The following is a 24291-nucleotide window of genomic DNA, read 5'->3' on the forward strand; positions in this document are numbered from 1 at the left end:
ATAATCATTAGCAATTATCATTATTATTATGACAGATGCCATGCTGAAGCTGAGTATCAGTCTTTGTCAATGCTTGCTTAAATGAATGCATATATTAAAGTTCTTTCCACTTTTAGTCGTCCTCATTTTGAAAGCTAACCCTGAAATAACATGAAGACATTTATTCCTGTCACCTCCTAGCTGATTGTATCATGATGAGAGACAGCACTTGTAGAGAATGCAGACAACAAGGAAGAAATAGTGTAGTAAAGCCTGCAGATTTAATATGTCCCATGAACAATAAAGGTTTAAATTATTTTCTCAGTAATTTGTTAACCTGAAGGCATTGATGCAGAGAGTGAGTCCTCATAATGCTGACAAAATTACAGTAAGTAAAATCTCAAGCATTTATGGAAGAAAAGAGCCATGCTTCTCAATAGCCAGTCTACCACAAGCACTTGTTTGTCATATCTACTGTCTTACTTGGAACTTGGTCCATAATGACTTTCTTGTTGTTATTGTTGTTGTTGTTGTTATGTGCCTGGTGACAACTTATAACAACCCTATGTACAACAGCCCTAAACCCTGCTCTATCCAGTGCCAATCTTTTTGTCCTGAGGTAGTCTCACTGTCTCCAACACATCTACCTCCATTATCCCAGTCACTGAATCAACCCATCTCATCAAGGGTCTTCCTTTCATGCACTGTCCCTCCACACTCCCAAGCATGACGTCTCTCTCTACAGACTAGTCCCTCCTTGCAACATGTCCAAAGTATGTCAAACGAAGCTTTAGAATCCTTGCCTCCAAAGAGCATCCTGGTTTTGCCCTCTCTAGGATGAACCTGTTTGTTCTCCTAGCAGTCCATGGTATATTCAATACTTTTCTCCAGCAGCACTGCAGCTCAAAGGCATCAATTATCCCTAGTCATTGTTTGTTAGTGGCTGGTTTTCATTGCAATCTAAAATGTCTCCATATTATCTTCAATTCATTGATTTTGAGGCATGGCCACTGCTGAGGAAAGCCAGCAGCTGCTATGAAAACTATTAGCTCAGTAAAGAAAGGAAACAATTATAATGACCATTCATAGTAGAATGGATGGGTAAATTATGATCTATTTGTACAATGGAGTACCGTACAGTCAGTAATGAAAACAAAGGGACCTCAACTGTTCTCACTAATATCAATAAACCTTGCAATCACACTGTTTAGTAAAAGTAAGAAGATACATAAGGATGCACACAGCATTGTCATTTAGGACGTAACAAAGTGAGGCCATGCTGTTGGGAATGGGAGAAGGACGGACAATCTCCTTCCTCTCCTGTGCTTAGCTGCCTCCGAAATCCCACTGGAGGGTCAGCCTAGGAGTCCATTCTAACACAAAGGCTAACAACAAGAATAGTAACTAAGAAAAGAAAAGCAAGGGAGCCACTGTCATGAATGTGGTAAGCCCCAGGGGGAGGAGGAGGGTTTATAACTTAAGGAGGACACAGGGTTGCAGGATGCTGACAAGGTTCTATTTCTTGACCAGGGTAACAGTTACTTGCATATTCATCTTATCATTATGTTAAACTATATGCTTTTTTCCTTAATATGTGTTCTTTTAAAAAAAAAAAGAAAAGGTAAACTATATTAGCAGTCATATGGGGGAACCAAAATCTGTACATTTTATATTTTTTTATTTTATTTTATTATTATTTTGTGTATCTGTGTACCATCAAATCAGATCTGACTGGTACAGGAGGAGATTGTCCCTCCTTTCCCGGCAGAGCATCTGGTGGATTCGAACCATGAGCCTCTGGGATTGCAGAGCAGCTTCTTGCCACTAGACCACCAGAGCTCCCCTTGTACATTTGGTATTTTTAATTATAATCATTTATTCAGAGGGGACAAAGAATTCTTCCAGTTCTTCGCTTTCCTTGTTCTCTTCAGAACTCTTCCCCAGTGCTCCCTCCCGTCTCCTCCCTCTCCCTCTCTCTCTCTTTCTCTCTTTCTTTCTTTCTCTCTCTCTCTTTCACACACACACACACACACACACACACACACACTGTCATTGAGTAGGACCCTCCCCCTCCAGTGGTTTTTTTCCACAGTTGTAAATCTCAGAAAGAGATTGCCTATCTTTCACTCAATGCATTGCTAGTGGACTTGAATTACCAGAGAGGCACAGCCTTTGGCTCAACAGTGAAACTCTTTCTGGAGAGCCTTCTCCAGTTCTGGTGCCTTCAAAGATGGCCCTATACTTTAATTCAGCTCAACTACTACAAACCCTCCCTTCAACCACCTGGAGAGTCACATCTCCTTTTCTCTCTTGGACCAAATTTCTGACACAAAGAGAAGTCAGTTCTTGGTAAGCAAGCTTCAGATATGACTGTTGGAGGACATAGGAAAACTTACAGCATCAGAGAAGAGAGGCTCAATGACTGGAATGTCCTGGCCCAACTTACCGTATCAACATGTATGCCCTCTCCCTCTTGGAGGGTGAACAGTTTGTATATGGAATTGCTTTACTCATTCAAAATTGAGAATCCAAACTCCCCAGCTGGCTACAACATTCCATACAGGCCTCTTTTCCATCACCAGGTCTGGTACAATCTACAATAGTCTTGATCCCATTATGAGTGCAAGGTGGAGACCCCCGTGTGAGTCTTCTAGGAAATCCATATTCTTAAAACTCCTGAAAATATGATGATTTTTTTTTTACAACAGCCATTTTGCTAGTAGATTCCAGTCCTTTCTTTAATGGGACTAACGAGGGGCAACAAGAATCAGCTGCCTGAATGAGAATCATGTCTAAAAATATCACACCTCTTCCAAACCTCTTTTTCTCTGAGCCTAACAGGATTCCAGCCTGACATTCAGCTGGATATCAGGATTCAGGGGTCTGCACTAAGCCTCAGGCTGCATGAACCACTCCCTGCCTCCTGTGATTGCTTCATAAAAGGATGCATTTGCCAAGGATAATCAGACAGTCAATACAAAGTACAAATGTGAGCTCTAGCTTGAACTCATTCTATTTCCATGGGTTTGAAATCATCACCTTTGAACTTAATTTTAGTCCTTGATGGTAACCATGGTTTCCGAATCCCTCTTTCAATGACTACAAGCAGTTCCATAAAGGAGATGTTGGATTTAATCTTTTAAGCCCTATCTGAAATTCTGCACCAGTCTGGGTGGCAGCTGACTTAGAAAATGAACTTTCAAAGGCACACAGGGGCTATCAGAATTGAGCCGTTTCCTTTACAGGGCACTCAGCTTGCCTTTTGCTTGGGTGTGGAATCACCTCACCTTCACACCAGTTCCTGCCTCCCTTGCTCGTCTCCCAGGCCTCAAGCTATTTTCAATTGTTTCATTTGTCAAGAAAACGCATTTTCTAAGACTTCTCCTTTCACATAGCCTCTTCTGGCTTCCACAGTCTTCAAGCCTACACTTCTAACCATGGCCACCTTGACTTCCTGAGAGATTGCTTCTCAAAAACTTTTTGTGGTTCTTTCCCTTCAAAATGTTTTCGCTTCCACTTTCCACCCAGTCACACCTTCCAGGCCCACCTCTAGCCCCTGACTGGCTTAGCCTGGAGTAAGATCTTCCAGCTCGAAAGTTTAAAGTCTCATGTGTGTACCACTCGAGGCACTGGAATGGAATTGCCTTGGATTGCTATTTACCTTTTCTTTGGTAGAGGTAGTTTGCCAGTCTTTGTTTTAATTTCCCTGAGGAAAGAACTTTATTACTCTGTACCCACAAACAAAGCTGACATAGGATTGGACAGTCAATAAATATGTGTTGGGTAAAGACTTTCTTTAAAAAAACAAACAGCAAACCTCAACTTATAACTTTTATTCAGCTTATAGAGAGCACAGCTGCTAAACCAAAGTTTCAGACCTCCCCTCCAGCAGTTCAAATCCACCAGCCATCCCAAAGAGAAAGGTGGGCAGTCTCCTCTCATGAGATTTACAACCTCTGAAAACTTACTGGAGGGTCAGCTCTGAGTAAGTTCAGACTTGACAGAAATGAGTAGAGTTTTTTAAAAACCATGGCTTAGGGAACTTAGTGGTGCCATGGTTAAGCACTATACTTAGTGCTTACCCCTGAAAGGTCAGGAGTGGTTTCAAGCCAGGAGGAAGATGTTTCAGTCTGATGTGTCTTCACAGGCTTGGCAACCCAGTGTGATCTCTGGAAAAAAGAAAACTGCTTCTTGGAATCTTACAACATTTATTTGCTTGTATTTGGGTCAATGATATTTTCTTCCCAGTCTTGTTCATCTCTTTCCATTAGACTGAAAGTCCTTGAAACAAGAAAAACATCTATGCTTTATTGCGTTTCCCTGAGACTCACACATCTCGTGGGCACTCAGAGGCCTTTGCTGACTTCCTGACTGACAGCTGTAGGCACAGACGCACAGAAGTCTTGCCCGAGAGCGTACCATCCACTTAATCCATGTGAGCCTTCTTGGCTGCACCATGATGCTCTGCAATCCCTCCCACCCTCTGTCTTTGGAAATGCTCCCTTCACTGACATCACAAAAATCTACTTGGAATGCAGTGGTTCCAACACCAAGCTCTTAGACCTGTGCTGGCTGTTTGCATTTGTTGTTGTTGTTTATTGCCTTCAAGTCGAGCACAATTCATAGCGACCCTATGAACAAAAGGTCTAAAGCCTTTCTATAACTTTTGTCATTTCTCCAAGTGCAAAGAGTTTCCAGAGGCATGTGGTTTAGGAAGTGGGTGCCACTCCTGCTTCCAGTATGCACTTAATGAATGAAAATTAAATATAATCAAACTTCCAGTTCTTCAGTCACACAAGCTGAGGAACACACATTTCAAGTGCTCAGTAGCCACTTGTGGCCATCGGCAATGGTGCCACAGAGCACAGATGCAGAGCATGTCCCTCAGCACAGAAAGTGACGCTGTTGGACAGCACTGAGGAAGGGAGAGACGTGATGAGAAAACCAGAAAGGGAAAGATTTATGGAGCTGAAAGCCGCCAGCAGCACTCATCCACTTCATTTCTGCATGCTCGGAAGTGAGTGTGCCGAAACTCCTCAGAGGACACACTGGCTCATTTTCCTCTTCTGCTTCTTCCCCCTGACCCCTCCCGTATTTCAAGGGCAGTCTCTTCACTACCATCTAGGTAATCTATCTAACCTGTCACAACCTACCCAAGTGGGAGATTCTCTCTAAGATCTAACCTTGTCTGTGGAATTCCTTGCTGCCTTGGGCAGCTGGCTGGGTATCCCCACATGTGCCCCTTTAAGCACGCTCTTCTCCGTCTCTTTAGTGGCAGTCGTGGTGAGTTCCATTTTATGCTCCTGTTCACTTGAGATTCTTTTCTATCTGCTTTGGAATGAGCACATCATTGTGGATTAAATTTGTAAGGTAATCAAGAGCCTGAAAAGAGCCTGAATTACAGATAGATGTTCACAAGTATAGACCTAAGAGAAGAATTGGAAAAAACCTAGAGCAAAAAGAAAACAACAAGAAAAACCAACAGTGAAAATAGTCCTTCTTCCTTTAATACAGTTATTCATGTGTGTTGGGTCTGGGGATTTGATATGTTAGCTTGTTTCTTTAGTAAGTCCTTTCTCTTGTCTGCCTCTCTCTGTGTGTCTATTCTCTCTCTCTCTCTCTCCATCACACACACACACACACACACACACACACACACACACACATCCCAAAAAGAGAAAGGAATGCCTGTACAGCATAGGGAGCTCTGATAAATAGTTGTACTACCAACCCAAAGACAGTTCAAATCCCCCAGCTTCTCTATGGGAGAAAGATGAGTGATCTTTTCTAGTGCAATTTACAGCCTCTGAAAACTTGCTGGAGTGTCAGCTATGAGTAGGTTCTGACTCGATGGCACATGACATACAGCTTCAGGATCTTTTCCAGTTTTCTTTTCAGTTTCTTCCTCTTTTTCACTCTTCCAGAATGTCATCCCCAGCTTGAGACTCTTTTTCTCTCATTATGTAGCAGGTACGTAGAAGAAACTGCCAAGGCAATTTACAGTTATATAGAACTTTAAGAAGGGGACGTATATCATGGTCTCCTGTAGGCATTCACAACGTTTATTTGCAATGCCCCAGACCATTCCCAGCATTACTGAATGGATTTAATATCAGCTTAATTTGATCCCCATAAATGCAACTGAAAATTTTTCTTCTTGCTCCTACTAAGAATGCAGTAATCACGTGAATGATAGGAAATGTGCCTTCCTTTTCTAATAACAATTCTAAAACAGATGGTCCTGATTTACAACCATCACGATTAGTGTTTCACCATTAGCAATCTGAAACAACTCACCATCGTTCAGTTTTATGCAAATGTCTCTGTTGGCCTTTATCTCCAAAAGACTGAATTTTCCTTGTCCGTTCCAAATCTAGGAAAAACCCTGCTCTCTCAATTACATGCGTTCAGCCCTGCATGGAAGCGTCCTATGCGATTACACACAAATACACTGACCCTTGCCTCTGAATGATTGATTTCTCAATATCCCAATAGAGAAGTCTTTGCGGTAGAAGCTTGTGCCTTCCTTCTTTTTCTCTCATAAAAAAGCAGCAGTTTTATTACCCCTCTAATGTAAAGTATATGTGCTTCAGCACTGCTACCCCAAGTTGCAGCAGCCAAATTAATCACTGCTTGCAAGGAAGTCTGTGGCTCTGAAGTAATCATGACTGTTAGGGATTCCAGTCATTTTAGATTGGTTCTGGCTGATTCAGGCCTACTTTAGTAGGGATTCCAAACCATGTTTACAAATCGACCACTGCAACCCGCCGTTTTGAAGACACAGAGACCATTTGCTGAAGAGCAAGCAGTTTCTAAAAAATGCACAGACTTTCTGGAAGATGGGCATGGCTACAGAGAAGCTTAAGCTGCCTCTGTGGTCTCCTCTGTCACCTGGCTCCTGCAGGAAGAGCAACCAAGTCCAAAGCAATGTGCATTATAAGATGATTGTGCCTTTTTTTGTGAAGGAGAAAGCTTTGTTAAATTTCCTTGTATGTTTCACAATCTAGGCTCCATATTCCCATCGCTGCAGATTTCTCTCCAGGACAGCTGGGCTCATCAGTACATTTGAACCTCCTTACTCATACATATCTGGACATGTTATATCTTCAAATTGAAAAACACGAGTGCGTTCACAGACCATGCAAAAATCAGAGTGGGGAAACACCAAACCCATTTATCATTCTCAGTGGAAGAAGAAAAAAAAAAGCCTGTACAGGCAGCTTCTTCCACAGGAAAAGCAAATGAATGAAAGGGTGAGCAGAGTGCTAATAACATACTGTGGCTCCAGATTAAAGTGTCAGTGCATCTTCTGAGCTTCTGAGCTGCTGAAATGCTTCTCTGGGTTTTGATTAAGACAAGAAAGATGCTCCAAGAGATGTAAGTTGCACATCCAGGATGCATTTCAGAAGCCAACCACACCCTGTCGAACTAACAACAGAGATTATGTTAGCAGGGGTTGCAAGGGAGTCTGAAGAAGCCCTTGACAAGCTGTATGGAATTGACATTTCTAGAATGTTTTGCTGAGGCTCCCAAGCAACCTATCTTCTGCTCAGCTTCTCATAACTCAAGAGTGGGGTATGAGGCCACCTAATGCAGAGCCTGCAATGTTAACCTCCTACCATAATTACAGAACCACATTCCTTTTTTTCCTCTGGGCACATGGCACTCCATCCCCCCCTTAGACTGATCCTCATTGCCCTGAGGAGACAACTCTCCCTCAGGCCAAAGAAACAGAGCTCGATAAGGCCTCAGGTCCTGGCTCTAATCTTTCCAGGGCAGAACAGAAATGTGTTCCTTTGGAATGAACACACAGCCTAGGTAACCCAGACACCGTTTCCCTTCTCAACCAGGCTCTCCTGACCCCCCTGTTAGACATTGCCCAGGTTTGTTCTAGACGGGCGTCTAGAAAGGCCTCAGAACCATCCGCCAGGCATCCCCTGTATTGTTAGTACTCATTGTCATCGATTCAGAATCGACCCATCGCTGACCCTCCAGCAGGTTTTTCAGAGGCTGTAAATAGCACAAGAGGAGATTGCCCATCTTTCTCCCATGAAGCCGACTGCCACGTGTTTCTCCTAAAGAGTAATGGATGGGTTTGAACCACCAAACTCTAAGTTAAAAATGGAGCACTTTGTTACTGTACCCCTTCTGTTGCCTCCATCCCTTTGGTGGAGCTGAAAACAACAAAGAACAGTGGCTGTTTCTGAGAGGGCCATTCTGTGTCCTAGTTTTCTCACTGTTCCAGCTTGGCTTAAACTGCTTATCTTTGGATTGGCAGCACAACTCCTTACCCACTAGGCCATCAGATCTCCCTAGTCTTTCCCTACCCCAGTTTAAACCCTGTGCACTTCAAACGCCCTCCAGCTCCCTGCCTTCCAGCATCACCACAATTAGATGCACTTTATTGGCTAATCTTTCTGCCTTTGAAGCATACTCTTATGTGGTGTTGAATTTCATTTAATCAACATGACAAGGAGTGTCCATCTGAGAAAATCCATCCCAAAGGTTCATCGAATGTCCTGCCGTGGCAGCAGCGGTGCGACTGAGCGGCTGCCTCTCTCCTGTGCCCCTCCTCCTGGGCTCCACTATCCTCCCTGATCATCCAAGGCTCCCTGCTCAGAGCATCCTCCCTGCAGAGGAGAAGGGGCGGGGAGGTGAGTTGTTCCGATTCAGAAGCACTTGCAGCTGTGGACAAGAGGCAGCTTAATGCAGATTCATTCTAAAGTGAGGACTGAGGTGGGGAAATAATCTCTTGATTAGGAGATAAAAACCTGAAGCATCTCATGCAAGAGTCCATTAGCCTGTCCCTCCCCTCAAACAAAGCCATCCCTCCTAGCCCCAGACTGTAAATCCATGTGTGAGCCCAAGGTTCTGGAGGACAAAGACTGGACACTTCAAATGGCACCGCTGTTGTTGTTGTTGTTGTTGTTGTTGTTGTTGTTGTTGTTGGCTGACCCTCCAGCAGGTTTTTAGAGGCAGTTAATCACACAGCAGGAGATTGCCCATCTGTGCATGAGTTGGAACATGGAATCCAGGATCAATTATTTCATCTGTGGTGTGATTCTCTCAGGAATCCTGGTAGTTCAGTGGTTAAGCACTCAGTTACTAGCCTTGAGGTCAGCGGTGTGAAACCACCCAGCAGTTCTGTGGGGAAAAGATGTGGCAGTCTGCTGCATGATGATTTCCAGCCCTGGAAATGCTGTGTGGCAGTTCAGCTGTATCCTGCAGGGTCACTGAGCAGAATCAACTGGGTTGTTTGGGTTTGGTGGTTGTGCCAACTAACCTGCTTTAATAACCTTCTATTTTATCTTAAAATGCCTACACCAGTGTGTCTAGAGTGGAACAGCCAAAGATGTTTACAAAGAAATGAATAAAATAAACAATTCTCCAAGCTCGAAGTGAAACCTCATTTAGACACAAAAACTATGCAGATAGCATTTTGCAAACTCTGATCCAGCAATGTATTCCCACAAGATTTAGGAGTTTGAGAAGCATGGGACCCCAGTTTATGACTTGTCTTCTTTGAACTGCTCATGTTTGTGTATCTCAGGTAGTAGATAGACACACATACACAGAGAGTGGAAGCTATAGGTAATTTAAGATTAAATAGCATTTAACCTTCATTATTTCACTAGGAAAGTCTGCAGGTACGGATCTCTCCAAAGTATAGAAAAGTAATGATGTCAGTTTGAGGACAAAAGTGCTTCTGATCCAGACCACTGTCTTTCCGATCACTTACTATGCATCAGAGAGCTGACCAATGACTAAAAATGACAGAAGAATCGATGCCTTTGAGCTGTGGTGTTGGAGGAGAGCACTGAACATCTCATGGACTGCCAAAAGAAACCCAAACAAGTATGTCTTGAAGAGGATGCACCCAGAGTGCTCTTTTGGAAGCAAGGATGAAGAGGCTCTGCACCTCACATACTTTGGATATGTTGTTAGGTAGAGCTATTCCTTGGAGAGGGACTTGATGCTTGAAAGGGTGGAGGATTGGCAAAGGGGAAGATGACCCTGGACCAGGTGGACTGGCATGGTGACTGCTGCAATGGCCTCTAGTGTTTCAGGAAGTGTGAAGATGGCACAGGATAGGACAGAGTTCATATCTGTTGTTGTTCATAGGGTCACATACTTGGCTCAACACCACTTAACAACAATAGTAACCTTCATTATTTACATCAAGCAAGTATGTATGAATATGAGTATGTTGAGGAGGGAGGGCGATAAAGGAACTAGAATTGAAGCTGTTATTGTTGAGTACGGTCAAGTTGGAACCAACCCATGGCTGATCCTCCCACAGGTTTTCAAAGGCAGAATGGAGGTTATATGGATAACCTTTCTTTACACTTCTTTACACTTCTACTCAAGGTCAAGGATGGACACAAGTGAGCATTATGAACCAAAGGAAACCAACATAATTGGACAAGAATGATGCAGCTCTACAGTCTCTCTCTTTCTCTCTCTCGTCGTCTTTCACTTTCTCCCTCTTCATCTCTCTTCTTCTCTCTCTCTCCACCCACCTCCTCTCTCTCTTCCCCCCTCCGTATATATACACATATATAGTGTATGTTGTTGTTAAGTGCCGTCGAGTCGCAGGCAACTCAAAGCGACCCTATAAAGGAGAGTCTTCAACATCGGGGTGCCTTTCATCCTCTCTCCAGGTTCATAGGGTTCCTGGAGGCAAGCTGTTGTGGAAGTGGATGCCACTCCTCCTTCCAAATACAGTGTATAGTGGTGGTAAAAATTTATCAGAGAGGGTTTTGGTGAAAGTGTAGTCTCTGCAGTTCTCCATTCCATTGATTGCTGGAAAATTCCTCTTAAGCAGTTCTAACTCATGTAAAAAGAGCATCTGAGAGTAAGTAGTCATGCTCTCAAAATTCCCCTGTACTTTTGAGAAAAAGAAACTGAGTTTGTTTCCTTTAAAGGAAAAAAAAAATGTTTTAAAGGCCAAGTGAGGAGAAACGTTTAGAGCCTGGAGCTATATGTCAAATTATGAAGAACCATGTCCTGTGTCAGGGGAGAAAATAGAGGGTAATGCGCTTCCACAGTGGGAAACCGACCTGCAGCCCCACCTCTTACAAGGTGCCCTCACCTCACCCCTTCTGCACTCCCAGTCCTCAAACTCATGCCCTCCTCACACCAAACCACAGACTCCCCAGTAGCATTGCCAGATTCTCAGGGGCTTACCCTAAAACGCAGTTAGCTCATTTGAAAAAAATAAAGACACAGCAGGGATTTTTCCTGCTTCACAAAAAAGATAGTGAAGATTAATGAGGTAATGTCTCACAGTGCACCTTAAATACAACAGAAAAAAAAGATGCTTTGAAATATTGTACGACGCACAAGGGATACTAGATAGCTTATCACCTTTGGAGCTCCTGGGCCTGAATTTTAAACTCCACCATCCCTGCACTATCACACATTAGTTATGGAATTTGGGCAAATGGTTGAAATCTTTTGGACCCACTATTGTCTTCTATAATTGAGGATTAGCAATACCATGGAAAATTGGAATATGGCTACACAAATAAAATACCCAATGTAGAGTGGACACTCTCCAGTGCCTTTCCTGATCAGCTCTTTGATATCTAGGAACTAATGAGGTGTATACTGTGTAAATTCCCTCAGCCCCCTAGCATCTCCTATTTTCCTGTAATTATTTTATGTCACTGTGTATTTACTAAAAGCCAAGCTGGAACAGGGAGCAAACTATGAGATGGAATGAAACTCTCAGAAATTGGCATTATTCTTTGTTGTTTTCCACTCCACTAAAGGGGTAGGTACAGGAAATAGACTTGAATAATTGAGGATGCAACGGAAGGAACCCCAGGAGTGCAGCAGTGAGGTGATTCATTACTAACCAAAGGTTAGTGGTTCAAACCCATCAACTACTCAATCAATAGGGGTCAGATGTGGCAGTCTGCTTCCATAAAGATTGTTGTTGTTGTTATTATGTGCTGTCAAGTCAGCACCAACTCATAACTGACCCTCCAGTGGGTTTTCATCATAAATCACATATTACTCCCATAAAGAAGCTGGTGTGTTTGAACCATGTGCCTCTGGGTTAACAGTACAACTTCTTACCACTAGGCCACCAGAGCTCCCTTCTGTAAAGATTACATACAGTCCCGAAAATTCTTTGATGCACCTCTGCTCTGTCTTGTAGACTCAGTATGAATGAGAATCAACTCAACAACGTGTGAGATACATCAGTTGATTTCCACTGGCCTTTTGGTAAAAAATATAATTGTGCTGCGTGGTCCATCAATAGATCAGGCACCACTAGAACCTGTAGTGTCGCAGTCCCCATTGAACATAAAGAAAGCAGGCAACTGAAAATTTTGCTTTCAGCTCTGCATTCATTCAGTGACTTGAATTAGGCCTAGGGCTTGTTACATACATCTGAGAAGGGAATTTTCTCGATAACTAATGTTCACTTTGTGCAAATCTGTTACATTGAAATTCTCCTGTAAAGTGTTTTTAACCTAGCAAATCGAATCTTAAAGGGTTTTTTCTACTCTGTTGTTACTCATTGAGAGATCTCTCATCCACCTCAGAAAGCCCCATCACTGATAGAGCTCAGCCGCTTGTCTGAGGATCTTTCTGTTCAGGATTATTATCTGACTGGCACTCAGACCAGATGATTAGAATAACTGAACCTTGAAAAGGATATTCTTGTGGGCCTAGTCCCACACTCCATCTGGATCCTTCCTATTTATCTCTGTCTCTCTCTCCCCGTGCACCTCCTAAACACCCTTCAATATCCCAAGCTTTTGCTTCCTGACCTCAAATATCCTCTGTCATCATTTGCTTTTCCAAATCCCATTTGTGCCTAGCCCTCAGTGGGGTCTGGCTGAGCAGAAGGAACCAAGAAAGCTAGTCCAGCTGTTCAAGAAAGCATGACAGGTGTCACTTGCAAATAAACACAAACATTTATGTGAATAGGAGATACACAGAAAAAAGGTTCAGGCCATATTCTACAGTATGTATGGTCTGTGTGTTGGGCAGGTATTGTTAAAATTCAGTAAGTGATTCTTGAATGAATATTTATTGCTCTGCCCTTAAATATTTACTCATAATTGTTCAATGAATAAATATTTTTTAAAAATATGTCAACTGGAGGAGGGGAAGGAAGAGAGAGAAGGTAAAATGTGCGTGCAACAATGAATAGAAATCTAACTTTTATGAAAACTTTCATTAAAATTACAATTAAAAAAATTAAAAACAAAAAAAATTACAATTAGGATAAAAGAATTTATTAAAATAACATGTACCCGTGTAGCTTTGAGGAAACAATTCAGCTTTGCTAACTAGAAGGTTTACCCACCCCGATTCTGTGAGGAATTGCCCGAGACCAGCCCCAGTAATCAGAGCTTAACCTACATAAGGACTTAAGCACTTAACCTACACAAACACTCTGCCATTCTGCAATTAGGTGCATCTTTCCAACTAATTTAGTCATCCCTTTGGAGTAGTCTCTCGCAACTGGAGGGATGGGGTGAGGAAGACACATGAGAATCATATAGGGAGTTTTTCAGACTCAGAATTTCCACCCGCAACCCTTCCACCAGCAGCTCTTCCTCTTTCCAACACATTCTGAAACCGTCTGGGTGGGACAGACATGTCTAGGTCAACACAAGTTCCCAGGTGTTTTGAATCAACCTCCCCGTGCACTTACTTCTACCACCTCCAGGCCCATACTCACCACTCCATTGAGGAGAACCACCATTTTAGAGAAAGTCGACTCACTCTTTTCATATAAATAACAGCTAATTGCCTTCGAATCTAAACTAAATTATGAGGTTTTGTGTGGCTGATGTTAGCACAGAAGACACCGAAATCCAGTGGTATTGTTTATTCAATAATTATCTTCTACGTTTTCCAGATGAGTTATGACTGTAGATGGCTTGTGTACTTATGCAGCATTGTATCCTTTTCCAAATTCAACTTCAAGAGCATGGCACATAGTTTGCATTCAAATTTTATTACGGCATAATTGGTGCTATACCCAGCACCATTCAGCAAAATTTGTTGCAGTGACTAAAATATTCTAGAGATGTTCTGTCCAGTACAGTAGCCATAGATATATATGTGTGGCTTTGATACATTTGAATTATGGCTAATGAAGCTGAAAAACTATCTTTGTAGTTGAATTTTCTTTTAATCAATTTAAATATAAATGGGACCAATCCTTAGAAAAGGACATCATTATTGGAAAGGTGGATGGTCAGTGAAAGAGAGGGAGACTTCAACAAGGTGGATTAACACAACGACTATAACAACAGATTCGAGCTTGTTGTTGTTGTTGTTGTGCCATCAAGTTGCTTGCAACTCGTAGCGACCCTATGTAGAACAGCCCTAAACTCTGCTCTGTCCTGTGCCAATCGCACCATCTCCAATACACCCATCCCAATTGCCCCAGTCACTGAATCAATCCACCTCATAGAGGGCCTTCCCCTCCTGCGCTGTCCACCCACCCTCCCAAGCATGATGTCCCTCTCCAAGAACCGGTCCCTCCTTATAACATGTCCAAAGTATGTTAGATGGAGCCTCAGAATCCTTGCCTCCAAGGAACAGCCCAGTTTGATATTTTTCAGGATGAATCTGTTTCCCTAGCAGTCCATGGTACCTTCAATTCTCCTCCAGCACCACAGCTCAAAGGCATCAATTCTCCTTCTATCCTCCTTAGTCATTGTCCAACTCTATGATGCTTAACAAGTGATTGCAAAGACCATGGCCTGTATCAGGCACACCTTAGTCTCCAGAGAGACACCATTGCTCTTCGATGCTTTGGAGAGGTCCCTAACAGCAGACTTTCCCATGGAAATATGTCTTTTAATTTCCTGGCTACTGGTGCCTAGAGTGTTGACTGTGGAGCTAAGCAAACTAAAGCTGTGAACAATCTCAATCTCTTCACCATCCATCCTGATGCTGCCTATTGGCCCAGTGGTGAGAATCTTTGTCTTCTTGACATTGAGCCTCAATCCATATTGGAGGTTGCACCCTCTGCAGCAAGTGCTTCAGGTCCTCCTCACTTTCTGCCAGCAGGGTTATGTCATCTGCATATCGCAGATTGTTGATAGATCTTCCACCAATCTTGACCCCACATTCCTCCTCATAGAGCCCAACCTCCCATATAATCTGTTCTGCATCCAGGTTGAAAAAGTATGGAGACAGGACACATCCCTGGCGTACGCCCTTCCCAATTTTGAACCATGCAGTGTTTCCTTGCTCTGTTCTGACGACTGCCTCTTGGTCCAAGTATAGGTTTCGCATTAGCACGATCAAGTGTTTTGGGATTCCCATTCTTCTCAGAGTCAGCCACAGTTTGTTATGATGCACACAGTCAAATGCCTTTGCATAGTCAATGAAGCACAGATAGACATTCCTCTGGTATTCCCTGCTTTCAGCCAAGATCCATCTAACATTAGCTACAATATCCCTAGTACCACGACCCCTTCTAAACCCAGCCTGGACTTCTGGCAATTCTCTGCTGATGTGTTGTTCCAGTCGTTTTTTGGGTAATCTTCAGTAGAATCTTGCTTGCATGTGAAATTAATGAGATTGTTCTATAGTTTCCACAAGAGTCACTAGGAGTCATTGTCAATTCAATGACACCAAGAAACAACAATAAGAACCCACAGTTAGTGGTAAGCATCCTAAGCCTTGTACATACAGAGAAAGACTCTTGCTTTTTTTTTTCTAACCAGAATGATGTAGAACCAAGAGCCATGCCAGTTTTCAAAAACTACTTCTCATAAAATCCGAAACACCACACTCAAAGAGTCAAGAAGGAATTCTAGAATGCTGACATTTCCACTGGGGAATGAATTCCTAATAAAAAGGCAGAGCTGACCCAGGAGTAGATGAAAGCAGAGAGGTGGAGAAGAGGTGCTCCCAAGGGGAGCTCACAAGCAAACTCCTGGAAGTCCGTGAGAGCCGAGGAGGGAGCCTGTCAGGGAGAGAAGCTCTCCCTCAGAGGAAAACCTAAATGTGTTTTTAGCCACCTGTCACCCCAATGGGACGGCAGGATGGCAGTGTTAAATCGGTGTGATTGTAAAACAGGAAACTTATCTAACTTAAAAGGCCAGCTGAGTGTGTGTAGAGCCCATTTTAACAGGAAGAACATCATTGCTGAAATCTGGAGGGTGGCTGACGCTGCTGACGTGTCCGTGGTAGACATGAAGCTTGCGTCTTTCATTTCAGAAAACAAGCATTTTTTTAATGCCATCCTACTAAAGCAGGGTTGACTTTTCACTAAAGCAAATGTTATGGAAATCATACACACAATCCAGGAGTCAGAGGCACAGAAAGATGAAGTATAAGGCACAGTTGTCAACTGCAAAACTGGCATAAAGCGGGTTTCATACATAAAATAGTTATTAATGGAGTGAGGGTGGAAAGGAATATAAACTGAGGAGGAAGTGTTTCATGCTCTCAGAGAATCAAAACCAAACCCATTGCTCTGAATTCATTCCAACAAGTGGTGACGCCCGTTTCATCACTGCTCCCCAGAGTTTTCTTGGCTCTGTTCTTCGTGGAAATCGATCACTATTCTTTTTGCAGACCCTCTTGGTCAGGGCAAACCACCCAACCTTAGATTAATGGCCAAGCACAAACCGTCGGGACCTTCAGAGAATATTGTTGTTGTTGTTGTTGTTCTCTGGTGCCTTCAAATTGACTATAATCCTATGAACAGCGCATTGAAACCTTGCGCTGTCCTGGGCCGTCTGTACAATGTACACGGTGCTGAACCTCGTTGCTGCTGGCATTCTCATCCCATTGAAGGTCATCTTCTCTTTCACTTATCCTCTACCTTTCTCAGCATGATGTCTTTTTCCAAAGACTGATGCCCTCTGGCAACATGCCCAAAGTATGGGAGACGAAGTTTTACCATCCTTGTCTCTAAGAAATACCTTGGCTATACTTTCTCCAAGACAGATTTCTTTGTTATTTTGGCATTTCCTACTACATTCAGTGCTCTTCTCCAATACCACAATGCAAAGGCAGCAGTTCTTCTTTGATCTTAATTATTCCTTGTCCGACTTTCACGTGGATATGAAGCAACTGAAAATCCCATAGCTGGAGTCAGGCAAGCCTCAGTCTTTAAACTGCTTTGATATCCTTGATCCTTAGTACTTTTCTTTAAATTTTATTTTATTGATTTTAATGAACATTTACAGAGATTTTGGATTTCCATTCATTCATTGTTGTGTTTTTTTTTCTCCCTGCCCACCCCTCCCCCCTAGTTTCTTTAGCACTTTTTAAAGAGGTCCTTGACAGCAGACCAATAAAGCAAGATATTAACTATCAAAGAGACACTGTTATATGCCTTCAGCCAACTCATAGCTGAGCCTCCAGTGGTTTTTTTTGAGGCAATAAAATGCATGGGAGGAGATTGCCCATCTTTCTCCCACGAAGCAGCTGGTGGATTGGAACTGTATACCTTCAGCTTGGCAGAACAGTTTTTATCACTAAGACACAAAAGATCCCTATCAAAGAAGATAGTGGAGATGGATTCTGTTCTAGGACAATGTTTCTCAGTTTGAACTTAAATGACATATTTTGGGGGGAAGATTGTGGTCAATGAGAACATTTCAATTTTGTGCTTTCATGTTTCCAATTATAAAGGTAAAACCTATTGGCTTGTGTTTTGTTTGTTTCATTGAAAAATCTCGGTTGAATGACATGTTCAATGAATAAATGTTTAGCTTTCCTAAGCTGCTATTTCTCAAATGCTAGTTGAGAAAACATTTCCAAAGTCTCAGAGTGTTGTTTTCCTTTAAAGCAGCCCATAGTTTATCCACGTTTGGGACCAGTGACCTAGCTGACAAATGGCACATGCCATTTAACTTGATTTCAAGAGTCAGTTACTTGACTTTGCTGCTAATTTGCTTTATGAAGAGATTAACCATTATACAACTGGAATGGAGGAAACACAGCCAGAGAGCAAGGGTGGTAAGCCCTCCTCATCTTTTAGGCTTTGGGCATGTTGTTAGGAAGAACCAGTCTTTGGAAAAAGATATCATGTTTGGAATAGCAGAGTCAGTGAAAAAGGAGACCTGGACTGACACGGTGATTAAACCGATGGACTTGAGCATAGCAGAGATTTGTGAGGCTGATACAGGATTGGGCAAGGGTTTATTCTGTTGTATAGATGTCATTATGAACTGGAGCTTATTTCACAACAGCTCACAAAAACGATGACAAACTTAGAGTATAGGTTGGCCAAATTATTAAAAGTATATTACCTAATGTGTGGTATCATTCATTGTGTGTTGCTGTTATGTGCCATCGAGTTGACAATGATGCATACTAGTCCTATGAACAATGGCTCTGAACCTTGCCCAATCCTAAGCCAACTTCACTGGCTGTAACACACCTTACCCCTTTGCCATAATCACTGTGTCAATCCATCTCATTCAAGGTCTTTTTCTCCTGCACGGACCTTCTCCTCTTCCTAACACTATGCCCTTCTCCAAGGACTGGTCCCCCCATGAACAAAGTATCTGAGACAGTTTCAAAATCCTTTCCCCCAAGGAGCAACCTGGTTTCACCCTCTCCAGGGAAGACCTGTTTGTTCTCTTGGCAGCTCATTGTATGTTCAGTACTCTTCTCCAGCACCACAACTTTAACGCATCAAGTCATTGCTTATGATGCTTTATTCTCCTACTGAAAATGGGAGACAGTGTGGTGGTATAGTCCAGAATCAAGAGTCAAGAGGTTTACTTCCAACAATCGGTCTTACTTTTCTATAAGATGAAACAAGAGGAACCGAATTAATTCCCAAGGTCACTTGAAGCTCTGTATTTCTTTGGTTTTAACAATAAAATATGGTGCCACATTGTATTTATCCTTTGAAGGACTTCTCAACTGAAAATCATTTTTCCCTAGGATTCTGTTTCTGTTCTTTTTGTTGCTGTCCTCCACCACTGAGCACTGAGGGCCCAGGAGGGGAAGCATTTGACGGAAAAATCAGTCAACACTCAGCATTCTGTCTATTATCTACTACCACCCAGGAAGCAGGAAATTAAACTACAGAAGCCCAGACTCCCAGGGCTTCGTGTAAATCACCCAGATATAAAGGAAATGCCAACTCAGAGGGACACTGGGGTGGTTTTTCTAAAGTTTCAAATAAATGAGATGTGTTCACTCAGGTTTGAGTAAATCAAATAGAAACATAAAGACTGAATCAGGTTTTATTTCATAACTGTTAGAAATGCACTTATTTAATAAACAAAATCACAGGAATGATTCCTTTATAAATGGAGAGGAACCTATTTCTTACTGAGTTAAAGTTTACAGAGCAGATTGGTGTTCCACTCAATCGTCCTTACTTACCTTGTTTTGTGAAAGCATTATTCTTTTTTTTTTAAAGCATTATTCTTATAGTAAGCTTTTTGCACATTCAGAGGTCTTCAAGACAAGAACTGATAATAAAAGATCTATCTGTTGACTTATAGCAAAGAGGAAAGTGCTACATACACATCATTTAGAACCTTTTAATAGAAATAAATAATTCTGTACTCTTTGCTGAGGAATCTTCTCCCATTCTTAGGGAAATCTGCACATGCTCAATTGCCTCACCCATAATTGAAAATGATAACTGTAGTCCCGGGGACCCAGAGAGATAAGAAGACCTTTGTCCTGAGATCTTCTCCTGAGGTGCAGATTTTCATGTGCTTCGAATCCACCAGATGTTCCACTGGAGAAGGAGGGGCAGTCTCCTCCTGTGCCAGTCAGATCCAACTCAGCGGTACACAACAAGAAAGAAAAAGAGAGGATTCCAGAGTAAACTGCAGTCCGTGTTCTGCCTAAAGCCTATCTTCACCTTAACTGATTTCCTTCATCATAGAAGCATGAGAGAAGACAGCAGGTCCTCACTTATGCCACGTATAGAATTTACCTAAACAATGCTATTGACTTATGAAAATCACATGTATATTATGATGTATATTGTGTGTGTCTGTATGTATATGTACATGACTTTGGGTACTTTTATGCCCTGAGATACTCTCTGTCTCCTTTTCTGTGTATTTTCATTCACAAGTCTTTCATCTCTTCATTGTTTCACCTTCCATATCACTCCCTCTCGATTGTCTCTACCTCTATCAACTACCTCTTTTTAACTTTCCATACTGTAATGGCAAGTGCATGATATTATGCATTTGTAAAATGCACAGAACTGTACAGCATGAAGCCTAAAGGAAACTATAGCCTTCCATAATAATAGCTACACTATTATTAACTATAGGCCACACATTGGGCATGGGCATGTTTGTCAGGAGGGCCCAGTCCTTGGGGGAAAAAAACAAAAGACATCCTAATGGGAAGGGGGAAGGGTCCTAGAAAGAGAGGAAGACCCTGACCGAGATGGATTGACATAGTGACTGTAACAATGGGCTCAAGCTTATCAAGCATATTCTGAGGTTGGTGCAGGATAGGTTCTGATCTGTGTTCGTAGGATTGCTGTGAATAACAGTCAACTAGATAACACATCGCAACCACCACTACCAAATAGACTGGGATCTGTTCCTTCTTATGCTTCCTTCGGTATTTTATCAGGAGAGTAGAGTTGGTTGTGATAGAATTCTCACCTTCTGCGTAGAAAACTCAGGTTCACTGTGAAGTAGGGAAAACAGTATTTGTGTTACGAGGAAGTGAAGAATCAACTGAACATGAACCCTGACTAACAGGGTTGAAAATGTGCTCAGCAAAGACTGACTCACCCCAAGGTCACCCACAAGTCATTTTACTTTAAGATTTCTTTTAAACTAAGTGTGTCATTCTGACCTACCTGGTCCCTGTGTCCTTCAAGGTGAAGTCAGAACTGATGAAATCATTCCGGGAATAAAATGGAGGGGTGAGGCTTGGCCTCCTGCACAGTTGGTACACATCCTGCCCCTGTCTTTGCACTGGGAACTTTCTCGGCATGAGGCACCAGGGAGCAGCAGTTTAGAAAGTACAAGGTGACATCAGTTCAGCCAAGATGTGTGTGTGTGTGTGTGTGTGTGTGTGTGTGTGTGTGTGTGTGTGATTGGCCTTCCATGTCTGACGTAAAGCAGGCTTTAGAGTTCTTAACCATCTGTGTATGCACGGTTGATTTTCAGTTATCTTTCTTTAAAAGCTACTCTGCATTCCTTGAGGGTACTGCAGCTCTCATGTGAAAAGAGTTACAATGACACATGGCAACAATTGCTCAGCTTGTGCATGTCTAACTATCTTTTTCTCCTGAAAGTTCTGGTTTCTCCTGTTGCTTTTCTTTTTGGACATTTAAAAATATGTGTATATGTGCAGCCATGGTTACTATAAACTCTTATTACTCTAGTTTGTAGTATTGCTTGAGGAAGCCAAAGATAATACTGATTTTTTTTAACACTTAGATAATGTTAATATTAAAACAGACTGTTCTGAATATTTCACATGTATTAGTTCATAATATTCTCCCTCTAACCTTGTAAGGTATGAGCTAGTATTAAACCAGCTTTACAGATGAAGAAACTGAAATGTAGAAAGAGAAGATATGTTCCAGGGTCATACAGCTAATAAGAGGTAGAGTCAAGATTTAAACCCAGACAGTGTATCTCTCAAGACTGTGCTCTTAATCACCATCTGTCACCACATTTGTCTCTCAGCATACCATGAGTGGAATGCCCAAGAGTGATGTTGTCTTTGTAGTCTTTAAAAATAAAGTATGAACAATTAACTTATCTTTAACCATTCTGTTTTTCCCTTCCAACCTCTCAGACGATGGAAATGCTTAAAACAAACTAAGGTAGTGTGAGACCAAACCATGTAAGTGCAAGCATGGCTCCCCCACGGGCCCAGCTGTGTCTCGTGAGCTTCTGCCTACCACCCTGCATGTCTTCTCTGCTGTTCTGATCCCCGCTTTCAGCGCTTGGCACCTGGACCGCATGAGCCTCCACTTTTAAGCCATGGGTCTTATGCCTTTGTTCCTGGTTTTATATTTGTGCTTCGCTGTCCCACAATCCCCAGCACACAGGTCAGAGCCAAAGCCTTTGCTGCCGCCAGCCTGGCGCCTTTCTGGTAGGAGCTGGGGCATCCTGGGGAATTGCATTTGGTCTTCTGACAATTGGTCCTCAGACTGTCAGCTTTTCGAATTCTAGGCATGCGTCCACGTTCTCACTGCCACCTGTCTCCCCGAAGTGTGGAAATAGGACATGTGGGCTTCTCTGTGCTTGGCAATGGTGAGCCACAGCATGCCTTGGATTTGCGAGGCTCCTCTTCTGGGGGCCTCAGCCTTAAATGGGCTGATGTTCTGTGAGCCTTTGTGGGCGTAGCTGCCGGGGAACCACACTAACTGAGCAATGGAGAGAAGTCATGACCCTCTCGCTGGTTTACTATGTACAGATAGTCCCTGGGTTATGATAACTTGATATGACAGCCTCACATACAGCCCATAGTTACAGCGCAACCCTTGTAAAGAATGAAAACTTTGAGGCTTATACAATGGTTCTTAATAATAAATTAGCACTACTTAGTGGCATGCAAAAAAATTGTTATTAGTAAAATTGTTGTATTATTAATAATATTCTTATATTATTATGTTATAGGTGCTTTAGGGTGTCTGGAAATGTCCCTTTAATATTAGTGCACAGAAAGGTACACTAAGACAAACATTTGGCTAACTGACCTTATATACAAACTGTAGCTAACTGTCCCAGCTTACATACAAATTCAACTTAAAGACAGATTTAAGAATGGAACACACTTACACACTGGTAATCTGGGAGCTGCCTGTATATACATATATATGTGATGGACACACATATATATACTGAACGAACAAAAATGATTATAAAAGAAAAGAAGGCTTTAATCAAGATATTGCCTGGATTGGTTTGGGGGGTTTTATTGCATATCTGCACACAATCCCTTCTGTGATTCCTCACTTCTGCATAAACTGTATTTCCATTTTGAGTGATTTCACTATATATATATAATAACCCTTATTTATTACAAAATCAATAAAATGGATAAGTGTTTGTGCTTAAGACTGTACCTAGGCCTCTCCACCACATTTCCTTTCCAGGAGGAAGGTCTGGCCCTTTGGTATGTAACTTTCTAATACATCTATTATTTTACCTTAAAAAAAAAAGAGGCTATACCTATAGCATTTAAAATATGGTCCTGTCATGCTATACACCTTCTCCCACCTCCTCACAGATTCAGGATTGGAATTCCCTCTTGTTCTCAGTTTCCTTTCAAGGTAGTGATCAGAAATGGCCATAATTTAAAATTTAGAAGAGATCTTGTAAGATGTGACCAAGAACTTCGCAAGTCTCTACAGGGAAGACACACATAGAATGGTCTAGATACCCATAGAATTCTGAAGCTAGAGGTTGACCATTTATTCCATGTTTCTTCATTCGCAGAAGATGACAGGAGCTTCATATGGGCAATAACTTAGCCAAGATGAAGCAGAGAACGGATTAAAACTCTTTCTTTCCATCAGCACATTTGATTGGCACAGGATCTCAACTTCTTTCTTTCTCTAAGACAACTCTGAGAACAGCCAGGAGAGGTTTTTAGAAGTGAATGAAAATGAAGGAGCCTGTATCCTAAGAAAGGTCACCAAGTCCCTGTCCTTCTCTATCACTTACTATGTGACTGAGACTGAGAAAGTTACTGGGTCTTTCTGGATCTTGGGATCTTCATCTGTAGGACAAGTTTGAGAGCACCTGATTTGTAGAAGTACACAATGCTAAGTTTGCTCATTAGCCTCAGACAGTCATTCATTTACCCACTGTAGGATTGTGGAAAATGTTATATAGTCAAATTGTGCAAATGGGCACTGTCCACGGGGTCAAGAATCATCTGAGTCTCAGTTACTAAAGAACAGGGCAGGAAGTGGAAGGTACTGATTAGAAGTGAATAACCTGTCCGCCTTCCATCGATCTATCAAACTGAGGGGGGAAAAAAAAGAAAAAAAAAAGATTCTGTAGGGCCAGTTCTAACTCAACCTGGTCCAGTGTGTGTCAGAGAAAGTACTCCATGCAGTTTTCAATGGCTGACTTGCTTTTGAATGTGGTGATGGCAAAGAGTATTGAAAATATCATGGAAACAAGGTTTCTCCTTGGAGATAAAGATTTTGAAACTCTGCCTCCTATTCTTTGGACATGTTGTCAAGATGAACCAGGCCTTGAACAAGGACGTCATGCTTGGAAGGGTAGAAGGTCAGCTCAAGAGGGAAAAACCCTGGATGAAATGGATTGATATAGTGACTGTGGAAATGAGGTCAGGAGTGTCAGAGATGGGGAGGTTGGCTCAGAATAGGACAAGGTTCTGAGC

The 24291-nt window shown here is 42.2% G+C and overlaps 1 protein-coding gene across 2 annotated transcripts in view; it reads left to right on the forward strand.

Annotated features, from left to right (window-relative positions):
• Positions 1-24291, forward strand: part of LHFPL3 (lipoma HMGIC fusion partner-like 3) — a 651411-nt gene that overhangs the window by 539515 nt on the left and 87605 nt on the right. The window contains exon 3 of one of the 2 annotated variants that reach the window (XM_006882614.1): positions 21727-21774. The exons of the other annotated variant lie outside the window; for it this stretch is intronic. Coding sequence (XP_006882676.1) covers positions 21727-21743 — 17 coding nt within the window. The 3' untranslated portion in view covers positions 21744-21774. The remainder of the gene's footprint in view (positions 1-21726; positions 21775-24291) is intronic. 2 annotated transcript variants of the gene reach the window in all.

This window comes from Elephantulus edwardii, unplaced genomic scaffold (genome assembly GCF_000299155.1).
Source record: "Elephantulus edwardii isolate Elephantulus edwardi_28Jun2011 unplaced genomic scaffold, EleEdw1.0 scaffold00022, whole genome shotgun sequence".
NCBI lineage: Eukaryota > Metazoa > Chordata > Mammalia > Macroscelidea > Macroscelididae > Elephantulus > Elephantulus edwardii.